The sequence below is a fragment of the Chanos chanos genome, chromosome 11 (genome assembly GCF_902362185.1).
Source record: "Chanos chanos chromosome 11, fChaCha1.1, whole genome shotgun sequence".
Classification (NCBI taxonomy): Eukaryota; Metazoa; Chordata; class Actinopteri; order Gonorynchiformes; family Chanidae; genus Chanos; species Chanos chanos.
The window spans coordinates 20570121-20582620 of NC_044505.1; the positions used below are offsets into that span (position 1 = coordinate 20570121).

General features: G+C 39.3%; 1 protein-coding gene across 1 annotated transcript; it reads left to right on the top strand.

Annotated features, from left to right (window-relative positions):
* The first annotated feature begins 7818 nt into the window (after positions 1-7818).
* LOC115823820 (uncharacterized) lies at positions 7819-8526 on the top strand. The gene has a single exon (XM_030787842.1). The coding sequence runs from the start codon at positions 7819-7821 to the stop codon at positions 8524-8526; it is 708 nt and encodes a 235-aa protein (XP_030643702.1).
* The last annotated feature ends 3974 nt before the right edge of the window (positions 8527-12500 follow it).

Sequence of the window (12500 nt, forward strand, 5' to 3'; positions counted from 1 at the left end):
AGGTACTGTACCTTGCTGTCTGTTTTGGCTCTGCTAAAGCCTCTGTCCCAGCAGGCAGCGCTATCCGTAAAGACAGAGAGAACTTAACGGGAACACCAATCATTTAACTGCAGTTTAAGAAGAGAGGCCTTATGCAGCGTTGGGTGTCTCGACTCTCAGTTCCGTTTCCACCTCCTGATCTGTTTCTGGTATTGTTATACACTTTAATTAAACACGAGGAATGAGTTATCCCACGGGCTGTTTTAAATGCCCTAATTATTATTGTCTTTTTTTTTTGTCGTTTGTTTTTTTTTGTCGTTTGTTTTGTCAGTCTAGTGTAAAAAAAAAAAAAAATCCTTGCGCTTCCTGTATTCTTCCTCTGAAACACTATTTAAGTTTTTCACCTCGACAAGGTGATGGGAGTATTGGCACATTCACTGGCAGTCTTGAGAAGAGATGGGGGGGTGTGTGTGTGTGTCCATGTGTTTTTCTCTGGTGGGCATGAGAGGTGGTAATAGGATTCAAAAAGTAGTTTGTGTATGAGTGTGTTAATGTGAGAGAGAGTGTGTGTGTGTATGTGTGCGTTAATGTGAGAGAGAGAGAAGGAGAGTGTGTGTGTGTGTGTGTGTGTGTGCCAGTGAGAAATTTTTGTGGGATTTATCTTATGTCCAGGACAAAACAAAAAAAAAAGTGAGAGAGAAATGATATTTTATTTTCAAGTGTACTTAAGAAAAAAAAAACTGAAACATGAAGAAACCAATAATACAAAGCATAACGACATTGCAGATATTTGTGTATATATCAAATGATGATAATTAACAGTGATTATTCTCCTGACAGGTAATAGAGTTGTAATAATAATGGTAATTATGATGTTTTGTGAGGGGTAGGGTGACAATATCAACCTTGATAAGTGTTGAAGTGGGGAAAAACCATCCACATGTTTTCTTTATGGTAACTAGTTTCTTTAGGGGGGGGGTGGCTTTAATGTCACATATCAATAAAAAAAATTGGAGTTATTACAATCACATGTTGTAATATGGCTAATGGCTACAATCTTTGATCGGATGGCTGAATGGCTGAAACTTTGATCGGATGCGTGACTCTGTTAGTCAACAGGGCAGAAAAACAAACAAACAGCCCACGTGTGCTCACCCCTCAGCTGCTCTGAATAGTAACTATACAGGACAGTTTACACTTTTCTGTTTTTCTTTCTTTTTTTTTTTTTAAACCACCATTTATCATTTTTTTTCTTTTCATAATCTCTCTCACTGTCATTCCATGAGTTTACCCTCACTTGACCCTCTTGGTTTTTGTTTTTGTTTTGTTTTTTTCTGTCTCTTTTCCCCCCCTCTGACCTGTTTTGGGTTCTTGCTTGTTCTTTTGATGATGTGGAACAGTAGAGACAGTGGTCTGGTGGCACAGGTTGATGTAATAAAAATGCACATAATGCTAACTGTGTGATGGTCTCTCTCTCTCTGTTTCTCTCTCTCTCTCTCCCTCTCTCTCTCTCTCTCTCTCTCTCTCTCTCTCTCTCTCTCTTTGCATCTCCAACAAGTATGGTCATCTGACTCTTCAACTGCAGTCCTTAACCTCGATGTGCACATACAACGGAAATAAATGATATCGCCACGTCATTTATGTTAGAGAGCATTTAAATCTGTCGATTACTGTGGGCTCAGAAATTAACTAATTTACGAATAGGCATGTAAGTCGTATGGTAGTTTGCCTATGAGTCTGATGACAGGAGGTAGCACAGATGCACTTGGGCAGTGTGAATTTTCACGGGAAACACCATGAAATCACTTCAAATTTTTTGTCCAAGAATAAACTGACCTCAGAAGAAGAACACCTTTCTGTTGACACAGAAAACTGGAATGCTCTTCCTTGTTCAGATCAGATAATCTGTAAAAACAAAAATATGAATGAAATGTGAAAGGTTCAGTACCTCATGATTATTGCTAAAATGTCTTACTGAACAGACATGTATGTAATAATACATAATGGACTATGGTTTTCAGACAGGAGACTTGGTCAACCAGAAATTGCAATAAGAAAAATTAGATTTGGCTTAAGTTTGGGAGAGATGGAACAGGAAGCTGGCAATATGATGCCAATGCGTCAACACATAATAATAAATAATAATAATAATAATCTTTATTTAGAGCCCAATATCACTATTTATAGTCTCAAAGGGCTTTACGTGTCTATAACAAAGTCAAATCAAAATTATATTGTGCGTAAGTTCGAGAAAATTGATAAGTCTGTGGTCTGGTTTTAAAGGTATGGAGAGAGTTTGCCTCTCTAACTTCTGTAGGTAAACCATTCCAGAGGAAGGGAGAACGGTAGGAAAAGGCTCGGTTGCCAGGATACTTCTTTTTGACTCTTGGAAGGACTAATAGTCCAGAATCTTGGGAGCACAGGGTGCGAGGTGGGTTATAGGGTGTAATTAAGTCAGACAGGTAGGAAGGCGCAAGCCCATGTAAAATTTTATGTTAATAAGAGGACCTTAAAATCTGCCCTTGCATGAATTAGGAGCCAATGAAGGGAAGCCAGGACAGGTGTAATGTGATCAAACTTCCTTGTTCTGGTCAGAACTCTAGCAGCAGCATTCTGGACCAACTGAAGACTATTGGTACTAGAGGCAGGCAGGCCAGAGTAAAGAACATTGCAGTAATCGAGGCGAGACGTGACGTGACGAATGCGTGAACAATGGTTTCTGCATCAGCCATACTTAGAAACGGTCTAATTTTAGCAATGTTACGGAGGTAATAAAAGGCAGTTTTGGTTGTGTTCTTGATATGAGTGACTAGCGAGAGACTAGAGTCAAAAATCACACCAAGCTGAAGAGTTTTTAGAGATGATGCAGTTGTCAAAATTTAGGGTAAGATCACTAAAAAGATGCTTATGTGTAGGGGGACCAATGACCAGAATTTCAGTCTTGCCTGCGTTAAGCATCAGACAATTTGAAGACATCCAACCCTTAATAGCACAAAGACATGCCTCAAGGTTAGCCAATTCAGAGCAGTCATTGTGCTGGATAGGTAAGAAAATCTGAGTATCATCAGCATAACAATGGAAGTTAATGTTGTAACTATGAATAATGTCACCCAAAGGGAGCATGTAAATAGAGAATAGAAGAGGGCCAAGGACTGATCCCTGAGGAACACCATAGTTAAGCTTACGGTATTCAGAGGTCACATTATTATAGTGTACACACTGCTTTCTGTTAGAGAGATAAGATTTAAACTAAGAGAGCGCCAGTCCACGAATGCCAATTTGGTTTTCCAGGCGCTTTAACAATATAGTGTGATCGACCGTGTCAAATGCTGCACTCAGATCAAGCAGAATAAAAACAGAGGTAGCACCAGCATCCATGGCTAATAAAAGATCATTAGTTACTCTAGTAAGGGCGGTTTCAGTACAGTGAAAACACCTGAAGCCTGACTGAAATATTTCAGTCAGACTGTTAGAGGACATATGGGCTATCAGCTGAGCAGCTACAATTTTTTCAAGTATTTTAGAAAGAAACGGTAGGTTAGAGATCGGCCTATAATTATTTAAGGCTTCAGGGTCAAGATTTGTTTTTTTTAAGTAAAGGCCTGATCACGGCTGTTTTAAAAGAGGAGGGTACAATACCAGATTTAAGTGACATATTTAGAGTGTTTAGGATTGTTGGGCCAAGAACCGACAAAAGCTCTATGTAAAGTTTAGCAGGTAGGGGATCAAGGAGGCAAGAAGCTGGTTTAGCAGAGTGCACCAATTTGGACAGCGCGTCTAGAGAGATAGGGTTAAATTGAGTTAAAGGGTGCACATCCTGACTAATCTTAGGCGCAGTAACGGAGAGCGTGCAGGCAGTCTGATTTGATAAATTAATTGAAATATTACGACGAATTAAGTCTATTATTTGCGAGAAAAATTCAACAGAATGGTTTGCAGTAAAAGGGCTAGATTGAGAGGAGTGATTCTGGGTAAGTTTAGATACAGTATCAAAAAGGAATCTGGGGCTATTTTTGTTAACATTAATTATTTTCGAGTTATACGCGGATTTGGCTGTGTAGAGAGCGCGTTTATAATCTATCATGCTGTCGTGCCATGCGAGGCGAAAAACCTCTAGTTTGGTTGCCCGCTAGTTTCGTTCCGATTTCCTACACAACTGCTTCAGCGCGCAGGTTTCATTATTAAACCAAGGTGTTAAGTGTTTACGCCTCTTTTTTATAGTTAATGGAGCTACCATACCTAGTACATTACGAAGCTGATAATTGAAAGAGTTGAGAGCAGTAGGACGCAGATCAGCGAGCGCAGCAGTGGAGGAAGCATTAATGCGACGGCGGCTACGAATCGCGGTAGAGACAACTGGCGTGAACAGAAGAGTTACTTGGAAAGTAATAAGAAAATGGTCTGAGAGGGCAGCGGAGTAAGGAGAGACGAAAACGTGAGAGAAATATCTAGTCCGCGAGCTAGAATAAGATCTAAAGTGTTGCCACTGAAATGAGTTGGTTCGTGGACATATTGGTTAAAGCCAAAAGTATGATAGCTGTAAAAGCTTTATTAAGTGAATCAGAATTGTTATTGGTGTGGATATTAAAGTCCCCCAGTATCAGGATTTTATCCACTCTAGTAAGAATAACAGAGATAAATTCAGAAAACTCATCTAGAAATTGACTATAGGGCCCCGGGGGACGATAGAGCACTGCTATGAGAAAAGATGAGACAGTACCATATTGCTTCACGGAGAGCAACTCAAAGTAGTCAAAATTAGGTAAACTAAGGGTGTTTGGAGTAAATGTAGTATTGTAGATTAGAGCTACACCCCGGCCTTTCTTTGCTGCCCTAGCAGCACAGGAAAAGGAATAGTTAGGGGGTGAAGCTTCATTTAAAGGGAGAAAAACGTCTGGCTTTAAGCAAGTTTCACACAAACCCATCATGTCAAGGCTAAGGTCACTGATCAGGTCGCTAACAAGCAACGCCTTAAGTGAAAGCGATCTGATATTGATAAAACCTAACTTCAGCGTCATCGGGCTTACAGTAATCATATCGGAGGAGGGAGTCAGTTGAATTGGAACTAAATTGCTACGAAATATGGTCTGTTTGACTCTAGACCGAAATGAGCTACGTGAGCATACATGTGTTACAAAGACCCTGCACTAAACAATGCAACACAACACAACACAACAACACAACACACCCTACACTGGGGATTTGACTAACATAACACAAACGCCTTACAAGTTCCGGCTATAGTCGTGGTAAGGGCGCGTATGGCAAAGAAACAACAAATTTACGTGGAACCATGTATGTGTGTGTGTATGTGTATTTTCTGTTAGGCTTTAAGTGCCAACGTCATTATTTCCTCTGTTTTTCTAAACTTGGGTGCTCTTTTACTGTCGGGCTGTAAGAGGTGTTGACTTCAAACAAGCTTATTTGTAAAATACTTTGTTGTATGGAAATGGTTAATGCTGAGTATTGTTGAAGACTCACAGATTCTGTTACAACAGTGGGTTCATCAGGAGGTACGTTCTGCTCATGTACACTCTGTTGCTTCCTCTTCATGTCTTAACTGAAACTAATGCGTGCAGTTTCTGTTTATCGGGAAAAGCTTGACCTGCGGCATTCAATACTTGAATGTGTTTTTCATTTTTCTCTGACATCTGGGTTTTAAGAGACGCCTTCACTATTGTGGGAACCGCTCAAACAGGTTGGGGATAATCATGGTTATTAAGGTTGAATCCCTCTTTTGTCTGGCAGGTTGCTGAAGAGTATCCTCCCAATATTTTATTTTATTTTATTTTCAGCTGTTTGAGTCTATCAGTAAAAAGTAAAATATTTTGGCTTGATAAATGTTTTCTGGATTAGTCTAAGCTAACTGCGTTGACATATTGGTGTGACTTACTTGTCATGATGGGATGAGATTCAGTAAATTAATACTGGGTTGAAACTCCCACCAACATAACTTTTGCTAGTTTGCTGACTTTGGCTCCAAAAATGATATGTATTGAAGTTTTATAGAATTTTATGTCAGTGGTACTTGTATTTACAGTTTATATTTTTCGTAATAACCTAAGACGTTTCTTGGGTGTGCTATGGCCTAATTCAACTTTTCTCTGATTTTGATTAGTTAGTCCTATCTTTATCATACAATGAGCCTTTGTTTTGCTTCTTCTAATTTTAGCTTCAAATTAAAATACCCGCTTCACAGGGATGTGAATTTCAGTTTCTAAAAGAGGTGTCCGTAGCGAGAAGAACTAATTTTTCTTACTTTGCTCAATTACACACACTCATACACACACACACACACACACACACACACACACATTCAGATTGACAGTGATTTGCACATTTCCACTAGGCCATCATTTTCTCACACTTTTAAAATTTACAATTTTTTTCAAATGACTCTTTGCTCCCATTCTTCATTTTTTCATCATCCCCACGTTGTCCGTCTTGCACGCATCCCATTCTTTCAGTCTGACAAAGTTGGTCGTTTTTCAACAGTCACATCTCAGTAGGTCATAAGAATACGTGTGCAAGTAATGTAAGAGGTATGAACCGGTAAGAATGTGGACTTTCATCTGATGTTTATATTCAGTGGGATGAATACAAAGATGTATTGACTTGTTCATTTTGAACAAGTCAGTTTTCACTGGGGTGAATATAAACTCAGAGTGCAGAGATGGCGACATTATGACGTCTACGCCAGAGTCTACGAGTGATCAACACCCTGAGATCGGTAGCTATAGAACGTTTCTGGGCACAAAACATTGCATGGTCACAGAGAATGACGATGACTGTGCCATATAATCTCATAAATAATCTTCACACGTGGCAATATGATATGTAAGGGATAATGTACAGCGAGCCGGTCATTATTGCGAAATAAACCCCGAAGAAAACCTGAAGAGGTTTACTTCGCTATGATGACCGGCTCGCTGTACATTATCGCGCTTATTACACGGCTACTTACTGAAGAAAGAAATTATTTGACACAAAATATTGATTTAAAAATTATTTTATTGATTTAAAAATTGTATTGCTTCCGCTAAAACAAATAGTTCCATAGCAACGGTCTGTTATACATAACAGCGGTATGCTATACAGAAATAACAGACCGTAGAATGCCGTAACTGACCAATCAGAATCGAGTATCCAACAATGCCGTGTGATAAATGGTTTTACTGTTAGAATATATGAAGTGTTCATTGTGAACAAGTCTGATGTTTTATAGTACACTTTATTTTATGGCCAGCATGACTGACGCTTGTCATTTTTCCACTAGTAATTTGTGAGGTATGGCAGAGCAAAGTCCCCATCTGATACAGCGGTAATATCAGGAGTGGAACTTTCATGAACACATCACACACCAGCGACAAAGGAGATACAGAAAGACGTCACAAAAAACACGGTACATGTCTTTATTTATTTATTTATTTATTTATTTATACATGTTTTTCTTGTTAGACTGAGTGCATAAAACTGTTATTAAATCAGTCCTTCCACTGAGGCTGAAATGATTTTAACAGTTGAAGATTTCACAAGATTCTTTACAATTAATGGCGTAAAGAAATACTCATTTCAAATCACTTTATGAATGATGGCAAATTACTGGAGTTTTGTTCATTTTTAATTTGCAGAGCCAAAAATATATGGTTCTCACAGCAGCTTGTCAGTTTTAGTGTCCTTGCAGTTAGTAATAGCTGACTGAAAATCTTGAGGAATTTTTTTTTCTGTCTTTTAATAAGTGATTAAAATATATCCCTCAGTACTCCTATGACAATCAGATTGTTTATTGTTTTTCAAGGTCTCTCTCTCTCTCTCTCTCTGTCATATTAGGGACTCACTATGCCAAAGCCTGAGACATTTAATGAATTGGCCCATTTGAGAGATTCAGGGTTTGGACAACCTGCACCCAGGCATGGACTTAAACTCTTGTACTGGTTTGCTCACAACTATGTTCGGTTTGACTATACTGGCTGCATGATTCCTCAATATGATCCTACAGACGGCGGGTTTGGCTTTAAACCGTTCCACAACCGAATTGATGATGACGATGACAGACTCTTACCCAATCAGAACCAGCCGTACTATGAGGTGGGAAATCTTAATGTTCGTTATGCTAACGAATTGCCTCCATATGTCAGGGGGAACTCCAATCACCACTGGGGTGATGGCAATAAAGATCGCATCATCATACGACTTGATCCATATGGTTATATTGATCGGGTCTATGTGACAGAACACAAGGATGCCCCAAATTTCAGCCATGGATGCACCTACCGTATCAGCCAGGGTCTGCTGAGGAAAATCGAAAACATGAATCGTTCCCACTTCCTCCAGGTGACTGAACATCATCACTCCAAGCCCCAGGTCATTAATATGAATCCCCAAAGCAGACCGACTGGCTTTTCACAATCATACGTGGGCCCGCCTCCGTACCAATCATCCGAGTCCTCCCTCTGCGAGACGTGCTGTGCGGCCATTTTCGTCGTATTTGTGCTGATAGTGTTGTTTCTTTTCTTTATCGCAAGTATGAAGAATAAGTATCAGTAGTCCTCCTGATTCATTTTTTTTTATTAATTTCCCTTTCAGCCTTTTCCGTTTCCTTATATTTACATATGTTCACTGAGTCACAGGTACAGAAGGACTGGAGATTTCATAGGCCATGTTGTGCCATGAGGAGAGCATGTGCATGACATACTCACACTGTGATTGGTTTGTCTCTTGCAGCTTGAGAGAAAATATTAAAGGTTCCTGTAAACCCCCCCCCCCCACACACACACACACACACCCCACCACCTCTTTCAGGCCTTCTCTTTCTCTTTTTTTTACCCTCTTACTGGATCATACAGAGCACAGGTGACCTCACAGAGCACGTGTAGACAGTAAGAGAAGTTTTTGGGCTGGTGATACTGTCTCTTCTCGCTTCAGTGGAAGTATGAAAGGTTCGTTTATTTCTTCATCTTCTTCCTTTCCGTCATTACAACACATTATGAGGTGAAGCAGCTGTGTGTAGACTCACAGATCTGGTTTATATTAGTGGGTACATCAGGGGGTCCATTCTGGTCATGACTTGTTCCCTCTCAAAGTTTTAACTGATGTTGATGTATGCCTGTTTTGTTTTACAAACAAAAGTTTGACACTTGTCATTCAACACTGACACTTTGTGTCTTCTCTGATATCCAGGTTTTAAACAGTCACTTACATTTCTATGGCAACCGCTTAAACAGGCATGTGATCATTTTGGACGTTCAGGTTGAATAGTTCTTTGGCAGATTGGTACCCCTGGCAGTTTTTATTCTTTTCCTGTGTGTTTATTAGGAAATATAATTTCTTTTTTTATTTGAGACTCATTTTCTGTAGTATTAACTGTTTTGTCATACTGATGTTATCTGTAATGATTCAGCAGGATTCAATATGTCAGTGCTTGTTTGAGACTCACTGTAACATTCCCTGTGTAAAAATATAAAACAAATAAACAATAATTATATTAATACAACTAAAAACTGGTTCACCAATGGAACAGTGACTGGTATTGTTACTGTCACAAGTTTGATTTGGCCCTTTGTGATGTCTAGCAAGGGTGTGACTCCTTAAAGAGGGTAACAATTCATCTCACACACACACACACACACGCACACGCACACGCACACGCACACACACACACACACACACACACACACACTCACACACACACACACACACTCACACACACTCACACACACTCACACACACACGCACTCACACGCACACACACGCACACACACGCACACACGCACACACACGCACACACACACCACTCTTTTCACAGCAGCATTAAAAAAGGACAATAATGAACACCCACTTACACACAGGACCAGGACTGAGCTGTTACAAAACACTGTCTCACTTTTGAGGGAGCATTTGTGTAAGGTTTTCAATCTGAGCATTAATTACGTCACACTGTTTACATCATGGTCAGCAGATGAAGATGAGCTTGCCCATGTAATGGCAGTCACTTAACTGAGTTCCAGAAAATATGATTTTATTGTGCACGAAGAAGTGAAAGACAAAGATGATTCAGAAAAATACATAAACTAAAGGTCAGGAAAGGGTCAGGTAATGACCAGGAAACACATTGGCTGCTGGTCATTAAAGGTGGGGGTTGGTTGGACACTGGTAACAAGCATATGATTAATGTGCCGGTAACACTGTAAAACTGGATAAGGGTATCTGGATAAGGGTGTCTTTAGTACAGGTTTATTGAGTGACACCCACATTCTATAACCCTTGAAGTAAGAATTAGGAGAGATTCAGCCTTAGAAAAAACACTCATGCCTTTGCCTTAAGTTAGATCAGGGGTAAAGGGCGCTACACTCAAACAGAAGAGATTCTTAACTGGGCTTTGGCCAAGTTAAGTTTCGTTTTCCTGGTCTTAACATCTTTTCCTTGCACATGCACTACATTATATAAACGAGGGAACAGACAGTGAGCAGTCACACACAAGCAGAACACCAGAGACATCACAGACCAACCAGAGCACTACTGAAAATAAGGTACAGACCTGACATTTTTTCCCCATCGTTATTTGATTATTGTGACTGTATGGGTGTGAGTCTGTTAGATTATAGAGTGGTTAATATTGACAATGATGGATATTTTGTTTGTTTTCTACAGTTTAGAAGAGCTGAACACAGGTAGTCATTCCACAATATCTGGCGTTTCATGTATGCGTGGTTAATTTGAAGAGTTGTTGGACTGAAACAATATTGATACTCATATTTCATTGTCTCATTGTACACAAACCACATTTAACAGTTTTTTGTTATTCAAAAAGATCTTAGAAGATGGTCTGAAAATGACTAGACCAGTGTGAAAAAAAAAAAGTCATTGTTCACATTGCGTAGTAAAAGTAATTTCTGGACCCGTATGAGGGTCACTTTTGGACTTTTTAGTTTTTAGAGCAAATTTATTTCTCTTTACATGTGATTTTTCAGTACACACTGCCTTTAAAATCCATGGGATGTACACCTCTGTGATCTTTTGATATGAAAATCCAGTTTGTCATTCAAAACATCATTCTCTCCATGTGTTTCAATAATCTGAATGAATTTATTTATGCATTTATGAACACATACACATCTCTGTCATGTCTTGGGGAGAGTTATTCTTAGTCCAGTCTTAAGAACTACGAATTTTTTCAGTGTAGATTCTACCTACCCATACTTAACCTGGTGAATATAATAAAATTCAAGATTCAGCAGACAGTATAAAAATAACATGTCATTTTAAAATGCAACACAGAGTAGAGGTTGGTGATATGATACTGGTAACAACTATGACGTTAAGGAACACACAGTGCAAGAACGTAATGGTTCAGGTTCAGTGCAAGTGTATTTGCCTCAAGGGATCAAAAGACCAGGGCAAAGAAAAAAGTATTTGAGAGGAGGCAGAACCAGTTTGGGGGATAGATTATATCTGCCATTTATTAAATGTATAGATACAAAAGAAGGTATTCAGACCAATGACGTCCAGGAGAAACTTATTTCTCTCTCCACCCTGTTAAAACACATAGAAACACTATTTCATTATTCTTATTCTTATCATTCTTTATTTATTATTCTTCAAAGCACCTCCCTCTTAACTCAGGAAGCTTTCACAGGCAGAGAAATGAAAGTGAAATATTGGTTCAGCTCAGTGTCCGTCTACAAACCGTATCAAATGGCTGTGGATCATCACTCTGTAGTGACACATCACCCACAGAGCACACTATACAATCAATCAGTCAGTCAGTCAGTCAGTCAGTCAGCCAGCCAGCCAACCAATTGTTACGTTCCCCCTTTTTGTCCAGGGGGGTAAGGGAATGTAACAATAAATACCTGACTAAATTAAAGTGAAAGAGTGTTCCAAGCACACCACCTTACAACAAAAATCAACTTTTGAGGATTGCAATTGAATTTATTATCACACTTGAACAGGAAGCATCAAACAAAAACAAACAAAGAGACTTCAGGAGGGGGAAAGGCCAAAACAATAAACAAAACAATCTAGCTATTAGGAGTGGACTCTAACTTACCTACCGTTAAAAAGAAAACAAAATTAACACCACAAACCAACCTCACTCCCTAACTAACCAAAAAAACAGGAGAAAAACGGTTTCAAACAAAAAGGCACCCAACCTCCCTACAGGCTTCCCACACTATATACAACTATATACAGATCTATATACACAATACAAAAAAAAAGAACACATAGTAAACAAGAAGCAAATAAAGCAATAACAACTCAAACATCAAAACCAACAACCAACAACCAACAACCAACAACCAACACAGTCCCATGCAAGGAGAAGGAACAAAAAAAGGTCTCTAGTGAAGAGGACTGGCTGGTTTATATATCCTGGCCTCTTTCCTCTCAGCCAATGGGAGTGCTGTTTGACAAATAGACCCTCCCTCGTTTCCATGGTGCTTGACGACCTGTTAAATGGAAAGAGGGAGGAGCAGAGAGAAAGAGAGAGGACACAACAGTACAACAGTCACACATATACA